Source organism: Triplophysa rosa, linkage group LG17, assembly GCF_024868665.1.
Source record: "Triplophysa rosa linkage group LG17, Trosa_1v2, whole genome shotgun sequence".
NCBI lineage: Eukaryota > Metazoa > Chordata > Actinopteri > Cypriniformes > Nemacheilidae > Triplophysa > Triplophysa rosa.
Genome location: NC_079906.1, coordinates 14,463,569 through 14,489,606, shown reverse-complemented (window position 1 = coordinate 14,489,606; position 26,038 = coordinate 14,463,569). Strand labels below are relative to the sequence as shown.

Here is a 26,038-nt window from a genome sequence, read left to right as displayed (position 1 = left end):
TAGCCATTGATTTTATTTGACGAAGGCATTTTAGTTAATCTTCCCTACAACTCCAGAAATCAAGCTTTATCTCTCTTTTATTTGCACTTGATACTATTTGTCTGAAATGTAGTTTGTATCAGACACACAACCAACGGAACGTTTTAGTGACGTTACTAGAATGGTTATTGTGTGTTATTTAAATCAGATGAGTTTTGGAACATTTATTTGCAGTTTTATTTATGCAAGTGGTATAGTTTTGTTTGGGCAATGTAAGGTCATTTTCATTTAAGGATCATTTTCTACTTTCTCTTAACAGATGAAACTAGACATACGTTTAATGTCAGACACAGGCTTTTATTTTTGTATTTTGTAACAATTTGAATACACAGCTATTCAATACGTGTGAAAAAACAAACACACAAAAGGCAGCACACCATCTCACTATATTGTCCTTCTAAACACACATCCAAGACATTACGCATTCTTAGCCTATGATGTTAAAACATTTAGCAGTATTTCTGTAAATCAGTAGATGTTTTGGATATGTCTGTTTATGGTCTGTGTCTGCTGTGATAAGATCTTGAATGACAGCACATGCGTGGGCGGACTCCACAAGTTATGAAAAACCTGATGATCCATCCCATCATGCCAAAATGATGCCCTATAATGCATTTTTAAAAACATGCTTACATTTTATTTTATACTCAAAAAATGTTGAGTTGTTTCAGCTCATGGGACAGATATGGGTTAGGTTCATTTAATCCGAATTTATTTTTATTTCTGTATTTTAATGTAAAAAGTAATGTTGGTCTCTATCGATTTTGCATAGTAAAAAGGATTCTAAGGATCGTTCATTGATATATGCAGAGCCTATGTATGTCAAATGTGGCTTGTCTGTACAATTTTAAAATCCTATTTAACAGATAGGGTGTATAAAAATGGGCATAGCCCAAAAAATGTCAAAAATAGAAATTGTATTTTTATCACTGTAAATGATAGAATGTATGAAAGATTTTGAGATACAGTACTCAAAGTTTCCTTTTTAATACTACAATTAATTATTTCAAACAATTAAATGAATTTTTTTGAAACGTCTTATCATTTTGCACATTATTCTAGTATGCTTCTTTAACAGGATTTCAGTCTTTGACATTGCCTTAGTCAGTATATCAATATATTTGTATCTGATAAAAATATATATTAGATTATATTTTTAATACTTGACATTATTAAAACTATATACATTATGCATTAAATGTACATTGTGCAACTTTACATTATGTAAAACAAGTTTATGTAGAAAACAGTAAGTCACCGAAAAATGTCTGGGTTTTCACAAGCAGGGTCACATAATGTTTAAACAGCAGATAGAAGTGACAGGGAGATAAAAGTGGAGTTGGGTCCAAAATCATCCAAGCCGTCTTTGGACCTCAGCTGCACACAAGCACCAGCATGCAACATGTCGGTGCACATAGCCCACTGGGTTTCATATAAAATGTCATAAAACGTATTGCTCTTATACCCATCATTGTACATTGTTGTTGATTTCTCCAGTACTCATATTTGCACACATAAATACTTTATGTAAATTAACTTTTAATTGAAAATGCATAGATGATTTCTCTCAGAAATTGTAAATGTGTCATACTGTTCAGGTTAGTAATGGCATGCGGACCTATAGGTTTTATTTATTACTTAACATACTGAGCTGATATCAAATTAGTGACCATCAAAAGTTGTATGAAATTATCTTTTTCTAACTGAATGTGGTTTATAAATGTTACTGTGTTGCTATCTGTCATGTGTTGGAATGTGTGCGTTGTTTGTGGAACATCTCAACCTTTTGTGATGACAGAGTATTTTCTGAGTATAAGAGCTGGATATTGAGTACTTGCAGTGACGCATTGTGCGAGTGTGGGAGAGGTGGCATCTACAGGTGAGTACATTGAACTTTCTGCTAAAACGTGTGAATACAAATAATTTCTATATAATAATCTAAATAATAAATAATCTGATTCGTTGAGGTTTTCAGTTATTGCTCATGTTTCTGGAGTGGTTTTGATACACTTTACTTAACTTGCTTCTGCTGGCTAGATAATAACAATAGATGTTTTGTGTGTATTTGATTCCAATTTGAGGGAGAGGTTAAAACACATTCGATTTATTTTTGCTTTTTTCATTCTATGTTTGTTGTTTGTTTTATTAAAAAAATGTCTGATTGACCGTAGTTTGATGAATGAATGTATCTAATTTATGAAAAAACTTTTATAAAAAAAAACTTTGTGTAATTATAAAGGACAAATGTAATTAAATGAGAAGCATAAAAAGAGGCATTTTTCTTTTGTGTTTAGAACAGGTATTATACCATCATAATATGACAAAGTGTGTATAATATATTCTACCAAAATGTGACAAAGGTTGCGCCAAAAGTTCCAGTTACAAAAATTACTAAAGTAAAACAATGGCCTATGATTTGCTTCTGCTACTTCAAATACTGAGTTTACATAACTAATTAACATAAAATACATGCAATTTCCAAATCTTAGGGTCATAAAAATCAGTGTACATGAACATCGTTTTGACCGTAAATACTGTGATTTAAATATTGTCCCTTTGTAACACTACCCAAAATAGTTTACGGAAGCAAGATGACTTGTCTAGCTTTAGCTGGAACAACAAAACTTGGCTTTCCTGCACTTGTGATCAGCCCCTGCAGACGGTGTGTTTGATTGTCTCTATCATTTATGCACACATGATCTATCAGCTTTTCCATGACTGAATGAAGCTAACGTTGCATGTTGTGCTTTGATGACATATTTAATCTCTGGCTTGGGTTTTACAGACATATTACCTTAAAAAGATTATTTCACTCTCGTTTTTAACCAGAACAGCACAGGAAGAAAACGGCTGACTACAAAGACGCAAGGTAAAGAACCCTTGTAAATATTTACATCATTGTCTCTGAAGCGTGTTTGATTTCATATATGCTTGTCAGTTTCCTAATACCCCCAAGGCCTTACATGAACATTAGACTGCTTTGTATGATGAAAATTGTTAATAAGTTTCAATATCCAGATCATCTCATCTACATGTTGATTATGATAATACATTGTTTCATGTATTATGAATGGATGACTGAATTGTAAACTTGACGTACAATATAGATTTTTAAATTTGAAATATTTGCATTTTAAAAGAATTCTACATTTTCAAAAGAATCTCAAGTCATAAAACCGTTCAACTGATCAGTTATTTTATCTGCTTTGCTTATCTGATTCTATATTTCTTCATATATTGTTATACCATATTGATAGAAAAATCATTATAATATGCAATACGCATATAACGTTTACTGCAAAGGCTTTTGTTTACTGCATGCCTGCCCTATATATAGTGAGTGGGAGGATAAAAGAGATAAAGTTATGGTCACTATGAATCATTTTACTATTTCTCATAAATTGTTTCACATATTGCCTTTAAATCTTAGCGATTTTTAGAGTGTTCCATTTTTCAGCTTGTTTCATGTGGTCGAGATATCGATTATATGTAGTTTCACTTAGATTTTGTCAATAAATCCTATAACTTTCAATCATGTGTAAAGAGGAAAATCTCAAGCAACTAATACAGTGAGTAATATTCCATTACTGTGTGGTTTGAACCCGAAATCAAAATGAAATATGAAGTGACATACTGCAAATTTTCTGGAAAAGCAAATGACTAAGAATACGTATAGATCATTGTTTTTTTATCTGTTTGTTTTGAAGCAAATAAATTGAGATTTTTCATTGACAGCTTTGATCGTTTCCTAGCATTCGATGTTTGTTCATTAATGTGAATAAAAACGGCATCAAAAGCGTTAATTGTTATAGATGCTCTGATCTCATCTCAGGTTCAATAAAACTGTCAACCACATTCTATCGCATATCTTATATCCCATATCCTGGGTTGCTTTTTTCGTGCATGTTTTTGCAAAATGCAAAGTGTGTGTGTGCGGTTTCCTGAGAGGTGGGAGAGGTTTGTGTCTTGTTTAGATAGACAGATGTCACGCACCTTTTGAGCTTTTCTGAGGCAAAAAAGTTTAGGCTTAGAAAAGGGTTAGTTTGTCGGAAGTTATGATTTTGTTATAATGATTCAAGAGAATGCACATTCTGATAAAAAACAATAATGTCAAGTTTGAATGCACTTTACGAACTGTGTGTTGCTTTGAATAAAAGCATTTGCCAATGTGTAAAGGTAAGCAGTCTTATAACGTGGGTGAAACAGAAACACGTTTCCATCCACGCATACCTGATTTACCCCATTTGAATACAATTTTATATTATTCACACTTTTTAATATACCTTGATATTATTTATAAGATCCCATCATATTTGACCTTCTCTGTTTTCTATTACATTGGTTCTCGATTTCTCTTCGGGACCCATATTGGGGCATCATTTGCAACTTAAACCTTGATGATTTAATGTTTCAGCCGCCGAAAATTCACCACACATAGCACTTTGTGGTTGGCATAAACCATGTTTATTCTCATTGCAAGTGAAACTGCATTGTACGACGTATGGGTTGTATGCCTATGGTGCATGGTTATTGAGGAAAACAGCACAAAACCTGTCAACGTTGGCATTCGGTTGCTTCTACCAAGTTACAGATCAATTGACTTTGTGCTTAGATTAGACGCACAACCTTGGTAAAAAACAAAATCTGTAAAGTGTGTTTTCCTCTCTTTCTTTGCTCTGGTAGGTCGGATAGTTAGAGGCACTATTATTTTCATATTATTTTTAGCATACTATTAACAGTGTTAGAACAGACCAGCGTCTCATTTTGGGGTTTCGGTCCATCAGTTGAGAATGACTGGGAAATACTGGGAAATGACTGAACACAAACAGAATTGTGGAATTCTGTGCTTCAGGGATGCCTCAGTCTGAGAGAGAGAGTGGGAGAGAATATGAACATCAGCCAACTTTGAAAGAAGAACGTGATGCATCTCCTCCTCGCTTAAACAACTGTTCTTCACTCCCATGTGATGGTCATTGTTCTTCTGAGGTACAGTTAATGAATTCACTTCATTTGGCATAAATTATCGAGCATGTCTTGTATAAGAATACATTGCTGTTTGCATGTAATTGTTTTTCAATAGTTTTGTTTTAGGACCCAGATTTCACACCAAATAATGTTCCATACAACAGTAAACAAAATATTTTAAAATCAAACACTGAAAATATTTACAGCGCTTACCACGAACTGTACTTGCTCAACAAGAAGCAAAGCTGTTAACATTTTATTTATTGTTATTAAATTTAACAAAGTGCATAAACAACTTTACCATTAAACAAACACTGGGTTCAATATTGTTTTGCGTTGCATTGTATTAACCAGCCAAAATTGGGTCAAAATACTGTAGAGTTTGATGGAGCGTGACGCCCATTTGAGAACCACTAGTATCATTCCGCAAGACCGTAGTTCTCTTTCAAACAGCTCCTCTTTAAACATGCTCTATTACACCAGGTAAGCCACCGAGATTTTAACGCTGAGCTGAAAGTAGCTCTCAGATAATGGATAGCCATTGTGGAGAGTGTGCTGACACGATTCTGTGTGTGTTTGTGTGGTTGCCCAGGGAGCTGGTGATGAAGAACGGATGCAGTTTTTGCAGCTTGTGTTTCAGAATTCTCGAGTCGGTCAGATCAGACCGTCAGTTCTCCGCTCTACAGCTTTCCTGCTTCAGGGTTTGTGCTCCAATGAATTATTCAAACCTACATTTTTTCCATTACTTTGCTTTATATTCTGTAAATTTGCATGCTCTGTCGAGCAACAATGGTATCAACCTGAAGTGGCTAAAAATGAGAATAAAAAGACTTTTTTTTCAAACTCTCCATTAGGCTGATACGATGTTTTCCAATGTTACAAGCATTGTCTTGTAGTTGTAACATTCTATAAGGATTATCTCGCAAAGTACTCAAAAATGTTCATTTTTTAGCAAATGAGAGCAACCAAACAGCAATGAGCAGAAGAAAAGACACGAGTCACAGTGCACAGATTTCCATCCAAGCTGTTCCATCCAGGTGAGAATCTCTGTACTGCTGCAGAAACATTCCATTATTTTCATCACAACAACCTAAGACCTCTATGGGATTTCCCTCAGCCTCGTCCAAACAGAGATGGAGAGTTCTAGCTCTCTTTTTGTAAACGGACAATGCCGTTGGCCTGGCTGTGATGAAGTCTTTGCAGGGTATTCTCTATTTCTTAGGTAAGTTTGTACTTAGGCCAATAAACAGGAAACACCCATTCAGCAATCCTTCTTCCTATTGTAAAGTCCATATATCTAATGACTCTTTAAACTGGTCTAGACACCTAAACCGAGACCACAAAACAGGGGAGAGAACTATGGCTCAGTGGCGAGTTCAGCAAGACCTGGTGCGTCACATGGAGAATCAGGTACCGACAGTAGACGTCACTGATCTAGTTTAACACAAAAAAGTGCACATATGTCACTGTCTGAACATCATCGCTCATCATTAGTCATAAGAAAGTGGTTTATGGTTTCAATAGTTTTGAATCATCAAGGAAGAATATAAACCTCACACGTGGCTTGAGAAACTCACAGGTTCTTGCGTGCTTATGCTATTCTCTTTCAGCTCATTCAGGAGAAGCAGAGACTACTCGCCATGCAGCTCCACCTTCGGCTGTTTGAGAATATCTCAACGCACACCGTGAGACTCTTCTGAATACATTTTTATGGCGCCTGCTAGAATTTTCGTGGGGGCATTCACTAAAAACTCTCACAGAGGACATTTCCTTTATGTGATTTCATTAGACGTGGGTTAAACTAAGTGCCGATGCGAATTGTGACATTAAAACCCTAATTGTGAATGATTTTTACAGTGATGTAACGTGTGTGTTCTCTATCAGGGAGGAACTTCAGGTTTGTGGAAGCCGTTGGCTCCTAATTTTCCCCCATTGGGCAAGCCAGATGGCAGGACAGAGAAAGCTAATGAAGCACCAGTACGACAGGGACACTGGCACACACCCCCACCACACCTGCTGCCAGGTAAAACCTGCTAAAAATCCAATATACACACCCCACAGTGCCCCTAAACACACACACTGAAAATGAAACATTTATTGAACATGACCACAGAGACCTACAAATAAAATGTAGATGATTGAATTGGTAATTCATATGCATGAGTAAAAGTTATTCTATTTTCATATTGAGCCACACCCCTTTTCTACTTGATGATTTTCTCTTGTTGTTGTTGGCCAGACAGTAAAAAGTTGGAGTTACTGTTACAGTTGAAGTTGTAAAACAGGCATGCCTGTAGACCACAACGGCTGCTCAATTTTGTCCAAAAGTAGTTCACGTGGTCTCAGCTGGTGTTCTTGCTCATAAGTTCTGTTTTAACATCTTGATTTTGCATGTGCAGGTATTACGCAAGTAGTTCATTGAAAATGACTGACTAGTTGTGACACACAGCTCATTTTACACTCAGGCATGTGCTACAAGGCACAAATTACTGTTTGTGGTCAATTTCCAAGAATTGTTGTGTAATGAACTGATTCCACTCTTCTGCTTTGCAGATTTTGTTAGCAGTGTCGAATACTACAAATATGCCAATGTACGACCTCCATATACGTACGCTTTCCTAATCAGATGGGTTAGTGGATCGTGTCTGCCCTTATGTGCCATTTATAATTCATTTTAATTTAAATACATTTTAAAATGTGGTAGAACTCCAATGATCTATCGAGAATGTTTTTGCTGTGTACTATTTAGCATTAATTCCTATTATATATATTCATATATTATAATTCATATATTCATCTTAATTTTAATGAGATTCTGTAGCCTGTCTGTGGCTTTAGTCAATTTTAATGTGGCATTTAAACACATTGAAATGTGAATTTTTTCCATCCTTTACTGTCTATCATTAATTCCTGCAGTCAATACTGGAAGCCCCAGAAAAAGAGCGGACGCTCAATGAGATATACAACTGGTTCACCCGAATGTTCTTTTTCTTCCGTTATAACGTCCCAACATGGAAGGTACTGAATATGCAGTTTAGTAAGGCTAAATGTAATAACAGCATTGAAATCCATTTTTACTTCTATATATTATTGTGAGTTATTGTGTAAGTTTACTTGTGTTTTTGATGACATGTTAAGTGGTCTGTTTAAAGTTCTAATATTGAGCATGTTTAAAGATAAAAAGGTCTAAGAAATTGGTTGAAAAGCATGAAACTTTGGGACATTCCATTTTTGTCCACTTGGTGGCAGTATTGATACGACCATGTCATGCTGAATATTAAAACGCTAATATTTCACAAAATCCTATATCTATATAAAACGATCTTTTGTGTTTTGTACCAATTTTCCTAGAATGCTGTGCGACACAATCTCAGTCTTCATAAATGCTTTGTGAGGGTGGACGGAAGGACAGGGGCAGTTTGGACAGTAGATGAGAAAGAGTTTCAGAAGAGAAAGGGGCAGAAAATCAACAGGTCATCTTATGTTCTTTCATCTTTAAATCAACAATACATGAAGTGAGATTCAAGATGACCAACCGAGGCATAATTTAAAGCAAAATTCAAAACAAATTCACTGTTTTGAAATGGGCTACCTGAGAATCTTTGTTTTGGTGCATCTATTGGAATAAGAACAGGAGAAATTCTTATGATGATTTGATTCTCTGATTTTTTATTCCTTTTAATTTATTATTTCAAATGTAGACCAGAAGACCTTCTAGAACAAAGTTAAAGTTAATGAATGAAGTCTCGTGTTAAACAGGGATTATACTTTGAAATGGCTGACACCCTTCCTTCATTCTCCATCCCATGATCCCTCAGATTTATCAATGACAGCCGCAGATTCTCAGTGATATTTCCAGTTTGCAGTTTAAACTGTTATCCGCTTTTTAAAGGTGAAGAGTCGTTACGTTTGCATTTAAGTATTTAGACAAAAGATAGCTATGTTCATATTTGTTTTTTAACCAAACTGTTCTTGTCAATCTATTTGTAAGTCTGTCCTATAAAATATGTTGTTCATTTATTATCTTACCAATTTCTAAACAATTATTGCAGTGTAATTATTTATGCAGACATTTTGTTTTTCATAGACAGTAATTTAAATAATCCTGTTTTATATAAACTCAATTTATTAAAATGTTTAAAAAGGAAATATAGTATTGTAGCAGTGATATATACCAGAAGAGGGCATCTGTGTGTGTATCAGTGAATGTGCCTGTGTGAGAATATATTTGGGGTGTGGTAATTCAGTAACAGTGCAGTCGAGGACAAAAAAGCATCCTGGAGTGAGAAGACAAAGACATTTATTTTTTCATGTTGGCATTTCATGAGTTTCACATCATACTGATGATGCTTATACAGCAGTAAGTGACTCACTTGAAATCCCACAATATCATCATCTTTTAGATTTATTCTGTGTCTTGTTTTTTCTCAGATGTGAAAATGGACTCTTTGTTTTCAGTTTTGATTTGTTTTCAGCTTTTTACTCCGCACACACACACACACACACACACACACACACACACACACACACACACACACACACACATGCGTGACTGCGCTGCAGTTGAGAGGAGAGTGAATAAATCCGCTGCATCTGTTCCCCTGTGTGCTTCTCTGCTTTGTCTTCCAGCTTGATGGGAACGCATCCATCCCTCATGATCCTTCAGCATGTGCTTTTGTGTCCTCTGCTGCCCCAGGCTTTTGTTCAGCTTCACATATCAGTGTCACTATACCCACAATGGCAGTGATTGTGGCATTGCATCCTAAAGAAAACCAGTATTGGTTTGACACTTCTTCAAATAAGAATTTTTTTAATTTAAAGAACTATTTTACCTAAAATGTTGAACTGCGTTGGTCTTTGTGAGCCTCTTACACAATCAGAAAAAGTTAAAAGCATTAGTATATTCGAACAGAACAAATTTGAGAACTATGGCAGCTGTGAGCAATTGTATTGATTTCAGCCCTTGTAATACAGTGCGTGTGTATGGTTTACTGTACCTGGAGTTGTAAAATGAATGTAGATTGTATATGCAAAATAATCTGGATTAGGTTGAATTGGATGAGAAATGTTTGAGTTCAAAGTGAAATTGTATATATAATATATAATAATGTTGACATTGTTAAAATCTTTTCTCAATCTTTTATGGAGACATTTGTGTGTTTGTTTTGTTTTTTTCCCCATAAGAGACATAAAGTTTCCATTTACTCTTCATTAATTCTCATTGATATCTTGGAGAATTAATTGAGAAATTAAAAGGAGTCATTTGTGATTTTTCTCTTATAGGAGATAAGAATGTTGTTTGTCAGTATTGTTTAAAATAACGTTCCTCTTATTTTATTACTTTATTTTCCAAGCTGCTGTTGCAGGACTCCTCTCGGCTGCTGATAATTGTTTTGGTTCAACATGGTTGTGACAAAACATATCAACACACATCCAACACTCTTGCTGTTTTATTGTTTCCGTGGCTTTGAGCCCGCAGATATATCCTAAAGAATAGGCGGTTGACACCCTCGGGGTAGAGCTCATAGCTGGACCCTAATTACACTCGGAGCATTTTCTTCAGACAACACATCTCATTATATTGGCTTCTGGACAGCCTCAAAGATTCTGACAGGTGCTTATTATCTGTTCTTCCTCCCCTGTTGACTTTCTGCACCAAACAGGTGTCTCAGCTCCTGTATCCAGTGTTATATGACTGCTGTGTTTTCATTACCTGAACCTGCCATGCAGCGGAAATAAAACATGGTATGTCCTTCAGGGACAGTGGTTTACTGCCACTGAATCATTGCGCATTAGTGGACAGTGTACATTTTTTAACGTTTTCTCTCTTACTCCATAGGTGTGTGTCAGAAAAAAGTGTCATAGCAAAAAGTTATTCTTAAATGTTTGAATAAAATGTATTCCTAATTTGGTTTCAAATTATTGCCTTGAAAAAACAGACCTCAATATAATTTGCATTAAGATTTATAACTTTATGATCGGATGAAAAATAATAATGCGGTAGTTGCATATGAAATGAGCAGAAAGCGAATCATGAATTTGTATAGTCATCAAGAACAAAGGTGAATATTTCCCTCTTTATTAACCATTGTTCTTTGATAAGACAGACAGACGAAGCACAGAATTGGGCCTCCAGGTTTGTTAAAATCTCTGCCTTGTCTCTCCCTGACAATTTTATATCTCGGAGACATGCAAACGCTTAAGAGCCAGCGGGCTGGTATGTTTGACAGGCTGGAACAGAGATAAGAAACAGCAAAAATGACAGCCCTTCAACATGCCACACCACAGAAATGAGCAGTAAATCACCCAGCACCCATACCACCTCACACAAGCAGCTGCACTATAAAATATAATTGTTCGTGTTTGCAGGATGTTTCTTTTTTAATGCATTGCAATCATGAAAAAAATGCATTGTCTGTGGTATTATGAGATCAGAAGGTCAAGCTTAACCCTTGGCCTGTCTGTCTGAGCAATCTGTCTTCAAAATAGCTTCATGATAAGGAAAATATGTAATGTTTTGGAAAGATATTTGGTCTCTTATGCAATTAAAGGAGTACTTTGCCTTCAAAATGAAAATTCTGTCATCATTTACATGACCGACATGACATGAAGATATTTTGAAAAATGTTGGTAACAGAACAGCACAGCCCCCCATTCACTTCTATTGTAACCAATGCAAGTGAATGGGGGTCTGTTAATAACTTTCTTCAAAATATCTTCTTTTGTGTTCTGCGGAAGAAAGAAAGGTTTGAAATGACAAGAGAGTGAATAAATGATGACAGAATTTTCATTTTGAAAGTGAACTACTCCTTTAAAGTCAGTTATGTAATTGAGATGTCCATGCTAGGGGTGTCACAACATAGCCGTATATGTACAATAACCATGATATTAAAAACCATGATTATTGATGTGGTGTTAATTCTACACATATGATAATGTAGTAAATAATTCAGCAGCCGTTTAAAGTTTTGATAAAGAGCCACAATGGTAAGCACTCTCTCTAATCCTCACACTTGAATTTTAAGTGTGGTTTGTTGGCCAAAGAAGAGAAAACACAAAATAAACAAAAGTAAAATAAAATAAATAAAAAATAAAATGATTTCTCGCCCACAATAACACAATATCACCGTGAATTCTCTGGCCACAATAACCATAAAAATCTGATGTCGTGTCAGCCCTAGTCCATACACATTTAAATACAATTTTCACACCCCTTTTCTCAGTATTCTATAGCTGTGTTCTTAATCATGTAAGGTAATGTAACTATTTGTCATTTTTAAAACACCAGGGGGTTTTAATGCCTTTTAAAAAATGATTTCCTTTACCAAAACAAAATGAAATCCGTTCAAAGTGCAAGAAAAAACGTCCTCATCAGACTGACAAAGTGAGTTTTATGTGAACAACCTTCCTTTAGTTCAAAACAACTGATTTAAACCCAAGTCTCTTTTGATGTATTTCATTTATTGAAGTCACTAAATAGCTTGCTTAATGTCTACTACAGCATACCTCATTTGTTCTTGTTTAAAGACGTGAGGAGTCATTGATTTGAAGACTGTACACAATTTAAAATCTTAATTACACGAGGACACATTATCTGGTACTTCCATGACCTTGAAAGGAGAAAATGATATTTAGCAGAGACACGTTTTAATGGGCTCCGCTAGACCTCATTAAATTCTCATCAGGAAAGGCCGTGGTCAGCCATTGACGTTTGTTACATTTCAAGCTGTGCTATTCTTCCCAAACACACACAGGTGTCTAAATAGAGTATATAAATTCATTAAACCAAACCCCTATGCATTTGATAACTATCTCTTTGTTCTTTGTAGCATCCCAGTTGCAAGCAGAATTTCCCGCACTGCGTCTGCAATCTCTCTCACCTTGATGTTGTCAGACGTGTTGCCTTTGAGGGAATGAAAGAGCGTCTTTCTACAGGAGAGGATGAAAGGGCGCAGGCCTCCATCTTTGCGGCGCAGAGAGACGATCTCTCCGCGGGGCACCACGGCTCTCTGATACCTCCTGACAGCTCAGGACTTTCCACAACTTTTAAGTCGTGATAAAACAGTCAAATAGCTTTGGGGGAAAAGAAGAACTGTAATGGGATAGTGAAAAAATAAAGGAAATCGGATCTGTCTTATTTTTTTCTTTTTAGCTTAACAACTGCTGTGATCTAATTTCGTGGATAGAGACGTCTGGAGATGTGAGAAGATTCTGAACGACAAAAGAGCACGATGGTTTCGCGTTTTGAAATCGGTATGAAACAATCTTGTATGTTTGTTAAGACTTTATAATAGGAAAATCACACAGTTTTCGTTGATATTAATTGAATGCGTACGCACGCCCAGAAACCGATGAGCATTGAGGAGAAGCTTGTTTGAATTGATAATGTGAACACAAGAGCATACATGTCATGCTTAATTCTGGTCCAGGGATTTCAAATGGGTTTGACTCGGTTAGACTTGTGTTTCTGTTGATGGGATTTTAAATGGGACGGTTTTATAAAACAGAGATCATGATACCAACAGCCTTCCTATAAACCATCTTACATGCATGAGGGCACACATTCATTTGCAGTCACACACACACAACATACATGGACGTACAGCGAGGAGCGAGGAGAATGAGAGGATGGAATAGAGAGATTAGGATGAAGAGAGCGAGAAGATAAATAGCTGGATAATTAGCCTCATCTCCCAGGACCTGACAGAAATATGCGCTTGAGATGGATGAAGCCCGTGGAAAAATAGAGGCTGGTCCACCTCCTGCCCCCCATTCACCCATCCCCCCAATCCTCTGACATCCCACCATTCATACGGGACGAGAGAGAGAGAGAGAGAGAGAGAGAGAGAGGGGGGAGTTATAGCATCCGTTTTGGGGTGGTTTATCAAAAGCCCCTCATTTCTCAGAAATCCTCTGTGAGAAGTCAGCAAGGAAAGTTTGAAAGAGAGAGACTCAGTGTGTCAATGTTTTAAACCTGGATGACAAAGAAAGTCACAAAAACTCACTGTTGAGTACCAATGGAGCATTATTTTATAAGGACAATCCAATACATGTGACCCTGGACCACAAAACCAGCCATAAGTAGCACTGGTATGTTTGAAATGGCTAACAATACATTGTACGGGTCAAAATTATCTATGTTTCTTTTATGCCAAAAATCATCATGCAGGATATTAAGTAAAGATCATGTTCCATGGGGATATTTTGTTAATGATATATTATATCAAAACTTTATTTTTGTGACAGGATGCAGCAAACTCGCTAACAAAAATGTACGGAAACACACCTACAAACATCGCTCGCTGCTGCCCGCTCTTTGGGAATTACCCAGTTTCGTATCTATGTGAAGCTTAGAATTTAAGCTTTCGGGTTCATCTAATTTCCACAACGTCATTACAGGGGTAAACCAATAGAGAGTGTTAAAACAAACCTGTTTCTTCTTAGCAATGGCCTGCTTCAGCACTTCTAATGGACAGCTTTAAAGATTTTCTCAATATTTGGATTTTTTTGCACCCTCAGTTTTTCAATAGTTGTATAGATATAGATCATATAATATTTGTTTCTCTTCCAAATATTGTCCTATCCTAACAAACCACACATCAATGGAAAGCTTATTTGTTCAGTTTTCAGATGATGTACACATCTCAAATTCGGAAAATTGACCCTTAAGACTGGTTTTGAGGTCCAGGGTCACAAATTTGGTTCATTTCATGATTTTTCTTTGTTAAATATATAATACTTATTAATGGAACAAAAATGCAATTACAGAAAAGTGCACCTCCCAAACTTTCACCAAGAGGCGATATAAACATAAAACTGTCCTTTTGCATCCCTAATCCCTAGGACAAGAGAAATAAATGAATAAATATGAAAAATAGACATAAATACTTCTCAAATTATCAACAAATTCTTCTAATAAAAGCTGAAAAGCGGTCTCAGAGTTCTCAAATTTTACCTTAAACTTTTATTTGTTTCATCCTGTTTGAATATCCTGCTTTTTGTATCATCTGTATCATTTTTTGTAACATCATTGAGCCAGATATATTTCTGAAACAAAACTGGATCTCTTTTAATCCTTTAGCAGCTGTCTGGTTAAGCGCCAGTGTGACAGACTGAAAACAAAGGCAAAGCTACTCAAGATTTAATCCTTAAAATGAACCTGCTCCATCAGTGCTAATACCAGGTGAGCATTTATACTTTATGTGTACCATTTCAACTGTCTGTCTGAGTGTTATGTGTCTTTCGTTTTTCTTATGACAAGCATAATACACAACATTTAGACATTTTATAGTACTGTTGGACAGTGTGGTCATGTATTGCAACTCTTCTCCAAAATCCATGTTAGATTAGATATGAGGTAATAGTCATCAATTTGGACTAAGGCCTCCGGTATGGATTATCAGAGGCTGAGGTCTTATTAGAAACAGAAACTCCTATCTCTGTTACCTTAGGTCAAATTTTTGTTTCAAGATGGTTTAAACCATGTATTTCCTTTAAAAACTGCTTCCAGAATGTTGTTGAAAAAGTGCTTTTCTTCACCAAGAAACTAACTACAGGTGTTTAGTTTTAATCAAATTGTTGTTTCTTTTGGCATCTGTCTCAATCTGGAGCTTGATTATTGAATTGTTCCATTGTCTCAGGAATTGTGATCTTGATGATGTCAGCAGTATCAGAATTGCTTGTCTCACTGATATAATCTGCAGCTAACATTGGCCAGAGAGAGGATGGAAAGAAGCTAACGGTAACAGGTGGGTCTTGTTGACTCTTTCTGACCCTTTTTCCTATTCTGCTTTCCTGTTCTCTGATATCGGAAATTGTTATATCAGTTGGAGATAAATGACCTCAACCATGGGTCCCACAACAGCTTTACACGGGTGTACAGAGTGTGCAATACCTTTAATTTAATTACTTTTAATTGACTTCATAATCCTGTCTTCAGTATAGTTTACATTTTTCATTTGGCAGACAGTGTTATCCAAAAGGTCTTGCATTGCATTTAAGGTATAAGGAACCTAATACACCATAAAGCTTACACATTCTCAATAGGATTGTGTGTGTGATTATGCTTTGGGGATTTCCAGAATGCCTTTGCGAAACACCAACAAATCCAAGTTAGGTTTCAAAATAACATAAGTCAATCTGTAAAACGTGTAAGTTTCAGTATTCATGTTACTGTACACAAGTATAAGGATGACAGCAGGAGAAAACATACTTGTGTAAACACTGGATCCTGGTGCTCTTCTTTGCAGATTTTGGAAGGGATATATTTCCATGGTAAAGTTGCCAAAGCAAAGCAATGATGCTGGAAAATCCATTGGAAAAGATCCCAGGAGTACAGATCAGAATACTCAGGTCTTATGACCAAACTGGGAACCAAATTAGATGAAGCTTTCATTGTAACCACTATAAATTTGCAACTCTGTCTGGAGCATAAAGAATAGCCAAAGCTGAAGTGTTGTTACATTTATTTGTAGATGAGGCCTTTTGAAAGCACAGCTACTGCTGGGATAGCCACAATATGTTTTATTTAAACAGATAATTCACCTAAAATTCTGTCATCATTTATTCACTTTCTTGTCGTTTCAAACCTGTATGATTTTCTTTCTTCTGCACAAGAGAAGTAGAAGTAAATGGGTACCACCATTGTTTGGTTAACAACATTCTTCAAAATATCGTCTTTTTAAATGACAAGGGGGGTGAGTAAATAATGACAGAATTTTAATTTTGGGTGAACTATCACTTTAACAAATGCAATTCGGAAATAGAACGTGGTGAAAGAATCCAGTGTGTATGCTGCACGCTTAATGTAATTTCCTTTTTGAGGAAATCTTCTAATCTAAATATTAGATTAGGATATCCATGTACTGTGGCTTGGAAACGTTGCAGGACACACTCTGTTGATGCTGTTTTCCTGCTCAAAACAAACAAAAGCACCAAATAATGACTCCACAAATCAAACAATGTTTCCATTATTCTAATTCTAATCACCTGGACCGTCCATTTACTGTAGTCCAAGCGGTTGTCCAGCTGCATTTGTGTACCACATGGAGGAAATGTTCACCTTATGTTTCACGTGCATGTGTGTGTGTGTGTGTGTGTGTGTGTGTGTGTGTGTTTTGTGGTCTCAGGTCATGGCAAAGGCTAAACATCTCCTTCTCAGAGGTTTGTGAGAATTTCTCAGTCGATGAAATATACAGAAACTTGCCTAAATCCTAAATTACAATTTCAGTGTTCAATATAAACGGGTTCCGATGTGAAATCGCCATGGTTACTAAGCAGATTCGACAGGATTCGCATCTTCATTAAAAAATCGCTGCACGTTCGGAATGTTGTTTTCCAGTCAAAAACCCTGCAGGAACGCTAGGGGTTTGTGACATTGCCGACATGACCTCCCAGTTCATTTCCACCGAGCTGTTTGCATTCTCTGAAGCCCTTCACCCAGATAGCTGCATACCTCGGCCGTGCCGAATTATTTTCTCCTTGTGAAAGCAAACAAGGCCAATCGATTCATCCTCCCAGCAGGTATAGAGGAGCCCGGCAGCAGGCCTGTCAGTAAAATTGTGTGCATCTGCAGGCATGAGAGATTGAATAGGTTGTGTGAGACGTGCAGGCTTATACGACTGACTCGGGGAGGTGAAGGGTCTTGGGCTCCATTGGAGAATAGGGCGACCTTCGCACAAAGGACCAAACAGAGACATGGGATTTGTTTTGAGAGTATAGAGGACACACACAGACAGACAGACAGACAGACAGACAGATGTAAAAAGCTATATTAGTGAACCCCTCTCATAGATGCAATGATTTCCATCCCAACTTAAAGGGACAGTTCACCTAAAAATAAAAATTCTGTCATGATTTATTCACCCTCGAGTTGTTCCAAATCTGCATAAATATCTTTGTTCTGATGAACACAGAGAAAGATATTTGGAAGAATGCTTATAAACAAACAGTTTTTGGCCACCATTGACTTCCATAGGAAAAATTACAATGGTCAAAAGTGCCCCTGCAGAACTGTTTGCTTTCTAACATTCTTCAAAATATCTTCTTTTGTGTTCAACAGAACAAAGAAATTTGTAAAGCTATTTAGTCAATGGTGGCCAAGAACTGTTTAGTTACAAGCATTTTTCCAAATACCTTCTATGTGTTCATCAGAACAAAGAAATGTATACAGATTTGGAACAATTTGAGGGTAAAATGAAGACTATAATGTGTTTTACAATTTAAGAGCTTTTAACACTATAGAGACCTCTTCAAATATCATTGGTTTTCAACATGTTTTCCTATATTCATGAGCACATTTTTAATCAACTGGCCCTGGTGAGCATAGCCAAACCTGTACACGCACACGCACAAGAGAGGAACTCAAGCGTGCCCTGTTGTGAATGCCGTCTTTAATCCTTCTCCTAGTCATCCTGCTCCTTTCGTTGTGGGCCACCGAGGCTGGACTCTCAGGAATCTGAAGAATTCCCAGACTGCTTTTTACCCTATTCCTGCACCGAGACACCGGGCACAATGACGGCATCGGCCTGTCTGTGTACAGGGTCAGAACCCCCTTAGAGTCTTTCTCCCTCTGTGCCACCTTTTTTTCAGCTTTCTCTTACTATCCAACTGCGAATGTGCCAAAAACCTGTTGGTTATTGTTGTTATAGAAACATTGTGAGAGTAGCAGAATCACTAGAATGGCACTGTTATTCCAGGCAGATGAGGTTTTGTTTTTCTTTGTGCAACCTCTCAGTGTCCTTCGCATAACATACAGGTGCTATAGTAAGTCTTTTCACCCTTTTTGGGTTAGTAAAGAGGCAAACGTGATTGGTTTGATTGTTATTGAAAAGGTACGAATCACGCTAGTGAGATGCACAGCTGTTATGTTTGTGGTGTTTAGGTTTCCAGGACGGCAAATGTAAAGCAACATTAAACACAGATGTATAATTATCTCCACAGTGAGAGCTGGATTATATATTCATATTTATGTAGAAACACAAATATGTCCGCTTTTTTGTTACAGTAGGTCTTGTTTTCAAAATCTAAAAAGTGCAATGAAAACAGAATTAATCGCAACCATTTTTGACCTAATTGACTGTCTTGCGTTTATTCTTTTTTAAATATTTTTTATTCGTTTCAACATCTCTGTGGTTAGAAGATAACACTATTTTCCGAGTTTTTGACAGAGCCCCTCAATTTGACACTCTGTTTCACATCAGAGAGAATTAAATATGAGGCCTCAACCCCACTAGAAGGGTGATTATAAACCATGACACCTGACACCAAGGGTAATAACTCTAAGTTAATAGGACTCAGTATTGGGAACTCCATGTACTGTCTTATTATTAATGATTCCCTCTTTGTAAGATTACTATGAGGCCTGATTTATTAGCTGCATGACAATCCTTCATTCAGTGTCTCATCAGGCGGTGGGTAGGGTTTTCTGCCTCTCTGTACTGGCTGGCAGGGAGCTGGTTAACAGTGACACGGCTGGCTGGTTTTAATAGGGAGGTAGCGGAGAGAGGGCGAGGTACAGCACAACACAAGCGACACCTGCAAGCACTTGACTGGACTAGTAAAGAGACTGTGGACTACTAACGGAATTAGGATAATATTACCAAAAATGATGACAATGCGAATCGAAATGTAAAAGTTCCCCCCCCAAGTTATTTTGAAAGGGTGATCGGTGCATATTGTACCTCAACTGCGACGCCTGGAAACTTTAGTAACTCGCAGAAAAACGAAAAAAGAAGACGCGAGCGTACAAACAAATGGACATTGACACGTGTGCTTGAGTTTTGTCATTTGTAACAGTTTTCTTTGAATCGGACAGCTGCGCGCCACGGAATGTAACATCTGCCTACCTTAAATTACCTGGATTAAAGTAAGTAGCCTACTTCGTTTATAAAAGAATGAAAGATGGGGTTGAAAGCACGATTTGTGAATGTGTTTTGTTGTTAGAAATTACGCAAACGCAGTATGCAGCGTTTCTGTGTTACCGTGATTGATACGCTTTCTTATTTCGAGTTATCTTAAGTTTTCACGTAGTTATTTCATCTAACGGTTGTGATTTAAAATCTAGTCAGCAGCCAAACAGAGTGCATTTTGGTCGTCATCATCCTAGCTCCTACAATATCCAAAAATGAAGCTGACTCGTTCATGATGCCTAGTTAGGGAGTTCAGTTTTGAGGCAGCGCTGCGTCCTGCGTCTTGAGAGATGCCACTAGTTTCCCACATCAGCTTTTCTCGTCCAATTCACACGAACACGGCAAAGTCTCTCAGGAATGGTCAGTTTTAAGTTAAAACAAACTTAGCAGACAACTTTAAAAGAGCACGTGGCAACATGTCGAAATGCACGTTAAAGTTCGCCGTGAACATACTAGGCATTTAAATGGTTCTGCGTTATGGATCCTAACTTAAAAGCATAATAGTTTTTAATGCGTATGGTGCGGTAAATATAGATAACGGTAGGCCTATAAGATTTTAGTGCCAATCGTTCATTTGTACATTTCCAAGCACAGATTTCGCGTGAAGCAAGAGATCACATCAATTATTTACTTTTTTTAGTAGTCACATTAAACTAAAAGTATACTGATGAAAGGGATGTTTTCTAGCACTTGGTAAATAGTTGTGAGGGTAAGGTATCTGAAGAGAGACTAAAACTTTTGTTAGTGTGATTTAATCTGTGTGATCTAAAAGGTGCATGTACAGTTATTTTACTTCTTTGAAAATCTTCTGTCAGAGCAACATTTGTGGTTTCTGATGTTAAAACCCTTCTGTGCCTGAAGTGTGGCTGACACTGTATAATGTCCTCAAAATCCTGAACAAAACATGAAAAGGCTCTTAGTGGTTATGATTTTAAAACTATGCATGTCTTTTGCAGCTGGATAAATATAAATAATGTATTACAGTCTGTGTTCCTTGCTTCAGAAACATGAAGATGGTGTTTGATGCCAGGTTTAGAAATGATGGAATTGATTGTTAAATCAATTTGTGTGCCTGTGTGTGTAATGTTTTATATTCCATTGATGCATCTCATGAAGGTTGTTAAAATTCTGTCTTCGTTACCTGGGACCTTAAGAAATCCCTCTTATGTTTTTTTCTGGTCTCGATGTGCTTTTGCAATTTTTTAATTGCTTGCTTGAACTAGTGTTTAAGTAGTGTAGAATCTGCACCAACCTATTGAAGTTATTCATTAAAACCAACCTGCTGCTTGAAAGACTTGCGTGTGGAATTCTGGGATCCATGTGGATTGTTTCTCATCAATTATTGAACAGTTATTGAGGCAGAAGAGGAAAGAAAGTCTGAAATCGATTGAGAGGCATCTTGCCCTCAGGGGTTCACTGGATCTGCCTTTATTTTGGTGTTGTTGGCAGGCCTTTGTGAAATATTAATCTTGCCAATCATAGATGCACTGACTTACCTCGACACTGTGCAGTCCATACTAAAATCTCATGTTATTTATTTTATACAGAGCTTTTTATGAGGTGGCTGACTACCGTAGTAGGAAAAATTACTTTATACTTTTTGAACACAACAAAAGATATGTTGAAGAATGTAGGACAGCAAACAGTTCTAGTGCACTTTTGACATCGTCATTTTTCTGACTATGGTGGTCAATGGGGTCCAAAACTGTTTGGTTACATTTAAAGTGGTGCAACTGATCACTCACGGTTCGGATCATTTTACGGAGTTTGGGGTCACGGATTGATCATTTTTCGGATCAGATTATGTAAATGCTCATCATAGTTGAATTATATATTGTTGTAATAATAACTGTAGTAACTTGTTTTTGCAATCAATAAAAGGCTAAAAAATATAGGCGTTTATATAACGAGTTAAAGAATTTTATAAAAATGAAGTTGGGAAAGTACCCTGAAGATATCAACAGATTAATTTAACAGATTATTTAAAGGTCCAGTGTGTAATTTTTGGGATGATCTATTGATAGAGATGCAATATAATATACATAGCTATGTCTTCAGAGGTGTATAAAGAGCTTACACAATGAAGCGTTATGTTTTTATTACCTTAGAATGAGCTATTTCTGTCTACATACACCGCGGGTCCCCTTGCATGTAATTCGCCATGTTCTGTCAACCGTCGTAGTGTTTCGAAAGGGAGGGGTGGAGTGAGTGAGTGGTTGGTTGCAATTCGCAACCTTGCCGCTACATTTCACTGACTGGACCTTTAACGTTATTATATCTTATACAGTGTGCATGCATTAAAAATGACAATATAACAAATAAATATGACATCAACATGCAATCAGAGTAAAAAGCTGACAAATGGATCTCTAGAGATCAGATTATAAATGTGACTGGTGTTATGAGGTGGCGATCATGAATTAAGTATCTCGAACGACTTTCTCTCATCTTCTTAAATGCGTTACTGAATCATGAGTGGGCGGTGTGTCAAAATTGCTGACGTAGTGCGCGTTTGTGTGTGGATCGCGTCATTTCGCTTTGACTCAACACAACATTGCTGAGAATGAGCTTTAAAGTCCCCGTGAACCGGAAGTTGCAATCGTTTTTACTTCCGTATTGTGACACATTTCCGAGGGAAAAGGAATTTCAAAGGAGAAAATTAGTGGGCGTGGCTTGTTTTTCACTGCGAATTGATTGGATGTGTAAAAACAGCTGTTGCGCTGATTTTCAAATGAAGCTGGCAGCAGGCTGACAGTTGAAGGGGAGGAGTTAACGGATGCTCCGGCCAAGCCGTCTAATTTATGTCATTTGAGATGGATAGTCATTTCAAGGCGGAAGTGCATTTTCGGATTTTAATGGTACATGAATTTTAAAAGGAAAATGATCCACATTGACAAGCTATTTACGCTGCAATATTTCATGAAAAAATTAAATTTGTCATTTTTAATTTCACATGGACTTTAATATTGTACTCAGCCAGATACTGGATAGAGAGCGAGAGCGCGTTCGCGCTAAAACTATCTTTTACTCGATGAATAAATTTATAGTTAATCCCAGAGTTTGTGCCAGACTTTTTCATTGTCTGTCATTTTGACTGACTCGCTAGTAAAAAATCTGTCATAATCTATTTTTACCCATCACTATGGTGCAAGGTGATATTATGTGCCAGTTAGCATGTTTGTGACGTCATCGTGAAGTACTTGCGTTCTTTGAACTTACTGTATTTTAATACCCAATAAAGTCGAAGTCGTTTACATATTTAATGTTTCTGTTGTCAATCATACAATACTAATTACAGACAAATGTTCATGTCCAGTCAGTAAGAATGACAGGTGCTTGTACATGCTGTTTTGTAATAATTCATTTATTCACTTACACTTTAAGCTGCTGTTAGATCATGAAAGGAGAAGACTCAGTGAGTGGAAAAAGAGTCACCCTGCAAGTTAAGGTTTATCCAAAATAACTCTAGTCCTTTTTTCTTTCAGAAGGAAGAAAATCTGTTAACACCACACCACTGGTTTTGCGCACCTGTGTGTGTATGAGAGCAGGCAACTTGAGGGTCTTATTGAATGACAGATACACGCTTTGCAGAATCAGATCCAGAAACAACGCCACAAACAACGTTAGAGATCGCTGTGTTATAAAAAGTGCAAAACGTTTTTTCAGTTCGTTTTGAAACTATGGCGAAACAAATTAGACAGTGGTGGGCCGTCATAGTCTTAATGTTTATACACGCCCCTGGCTCCGCACCGCGAGTCTCCGCTGATCCTGCGTGGACGAGGCATTTGAGTTGAATGGGAAACGTACGTGTCCCTACGATCACGTTCTGATGAAAGGAAATTATTGGATGCTCCCAACTCGACAAAAAGGGGAATTACAAACTGCCCTCATTGTAATCCATCAAAATGACTGACGGCCTTCAGATTTTTCCGTCACTGGTATAAAAAATCTGTCAATGACGGAGAATTTTCGGTTAACTCGCGGCCTCTGGTTAATCCGCGGGTCACATGTAAAGCGCGATCCATACGGATCAAACGTGATCTGTTTCACCACTAGTTACGAGAATTTATCCAAATATCTTTCTCTGTGTTCAACCAAACAAAGAAATTTAGAACTACTAGGAGTTTGGATTCATGACAGAATTTTCATTTTTGGGTGAACTGTCCCTTTAAACAACTTTTATTCCAGTACCGTCTTCTATCATTTTTTTCAGGCTGTACACTCAATTTTTACCAAAACCACACAGGTCTCCTAGCAGAATAACCATAGGCATTTTGTAACTTCTTTTTTCTGAAGAAATGTGCTTTGTGCTCTCTTCACTATCACTAGTGTTGGTATTTAGTTTGTTAATGTAGTAGGCCTATTCATAACTTTCTGTATGATTTTAAAGTCTCTGAATACTTTTTTGAGCCACTACATTAAGATTTATGCTTCGTGCAAAAGGGTTTGTATTCCACATTTATGTTTCTCTGTTTACTTGTCATTGGGACGAAGATGAAGCTGATGATTACTTGAAATTGGTTACTTAAGAGATTATTTCACAAAACCTATGAGGTCGTATTAGGAAAGAGTTTAAAATAATAGCACTTGGAAAGTTAAGAAGAATCATGTTTCTATGAAGCTCAGCTCCTTGAAGGCACATCAATTTTTGCCAGGATACTTATCCGAACATATTTCTATAAGAGCCCAGGTAAGGGTAATTAATACCTGTTTAAACATGTTGACACAATGTTCTGAACGTAATGGGGGCACATTTGTCATGAGAACATAAATAGTCCTGCGTATTCTTTCATCGACTAATTTCCAAATAATTATTAGAACATCAGTGCTCTATCTTGCTCAATCTCTGTTAGCCAAACTCTTTTATCTTTTTTCCATTTGAAACTTTATTCACTTTCAGGTCAACTAATATGTTCCCAGAATCTCTTTTCTGTATTTCTAGTGAAATAATTTTATGGCTATTCTAATCCCTTTTTTCTTTTAAATGATGAAAATTAAGGCTTTTATCTCGCTCTCTCTCTCCACATAATTAAAAAAATGATTTGGGGCTTCAGTTTGCATTTACTCTCCCTTTATATATATATATATATACAGTATATATATATATTTTACTTTTTTCTTCACTACATAAATGACACAATTCCCATTTGTCACAAAGTGCCTCTCCTGCTCTTTCTGTCTCTCCCACACCCTAAATGTAGAGATGCTGCTCTCATGTACACTTCTCACCCTCCACAAATACAACAAGCCTCTTGAGACGGTTGTCATGACAGCGTCAGTGGTGCTGGGGGGATCAAAGTGGGGTCAAACCGGACTCTAGGGGTTGATGGAGGGGGGAGCTCTGGGGCAAAAGTGATAATTTAGTGATGTTAACGTGGAGTCTTCTACCTTAAGAACAAGTGTGTTCTCAAAGTGTGTAGATTTGAAATCTGTTGCCTGAAGTTTTTTTTAAGTTTGTCCTTTAGTTAGGAGCACTTTTTCATTTAGCATTTAAGTTATTCGTAACCAGTAATAATTTACTGTATTGTTGTACATCGTACAAATACATTATCAAATTGTAGCACTAAAGTGATTTGAAGAAAAAATTCTACCATCAGATCTTTTGTCTTGCTGTTTGTTCTTGTAAGGCCTAATTACATTTGTTGTCAACTTCATCTACTGTCCATGGAGGATATTCCTGTGGGCAATTACATTCTATCATTAGTTTGTACATGCTGACGCTCATATATATACTAATACAAAAACACCTGACATGACTTCAGAACGATGACCTCCGTTACCCCCCTCATGAACCCCACCCGTCCCGGTCCTGGTGCCACATTTACGTGGAAAGGCACAATACATGGGGCGTCAATAATGGCAAGCAGGAGTCTCTAATCCCTGCAGCTGTCAGTTCTGAGAGCATTAAGCCTCCATTCTGAAGATTCCTGGGTCCTGGCCAGCCAAAGACCAACAGTAGTTGCTCCGATCACCAGATGATCTGTCCTCTGACTGGAGACGGCAGAGAATTTTGTGAAAAATAGTCATCACATCGTAAAGGCATGAACAGGCTTGGGTGAAAAAAGATGCAGAAACACTCTGATCTTGTGATGTCACACTACTGTTTTGTGGCGCTCCTGGTAGCG

At 37.0% G+C, this 26,038-nt stretch overlaps 2 protein-coding genes across 3 annotated transcripts in view; both read left to right on the top strand.

The window, feature by feature from the left end:
- The first annotated feature begins 1,894 nt into the window (after positions 1 to 1,894).
- On the top strand, positions 1,895 to 10,865 carry foxp3b (forkhead box P3b). The gene is made up of 14 exons (XM_057356857.1): positions 1,895 to 1,918; positions 2,617 to 2,701; positions 2,874 to 2,908; positions 4,892 to 5,025; positions 5,597 to 5,705; positions 5,957 to 6,041; positions 6,122 to 6,226; positions 6,327 to 6,414; positions 6,615 to 6,689; positions 6,889 to 7,027; positions 7,558 to 7,634; positions 7,921 to 8,022; positions 8,356 to 8,477; positions 8,764 to 10,865. Exons 2-14 carry the CDS (start codon positions 2,631 to 2,633, stop codon positions 8,852 to 8,854), a joined length of 1,233 nt encoding a protein of 410 aa, XP_057212840.1. The 5' UTR covers positions 1,895 to 1,918; positions 2,617 to 2,630; the 3' UTR covers positions 8,855 to 10,865.
- Positions 10,866 to 19,497: 8,632 nt separating this feature from the next.
- The window catches only part of sema3gb (sema domain, immunoglobulin domain (Ig), short basic domain, secreted, (semaphorin) 3Gb), a 36,675-nt gene continuing 30,134 nt past the window's right edge, over positions 19,498 to 26,038 (top strand). For both annotated transcript variants that reach the window (XM_057357359.1, XM_057357358.1), the window contains exon 1: positions 19,498 to 19,870. The gene's annotated coding sequence lies outside the window, so the exon portion shown is untranslated. The remainder of the gene's footprint in view (positions 19,871 to 26,038) is intronic.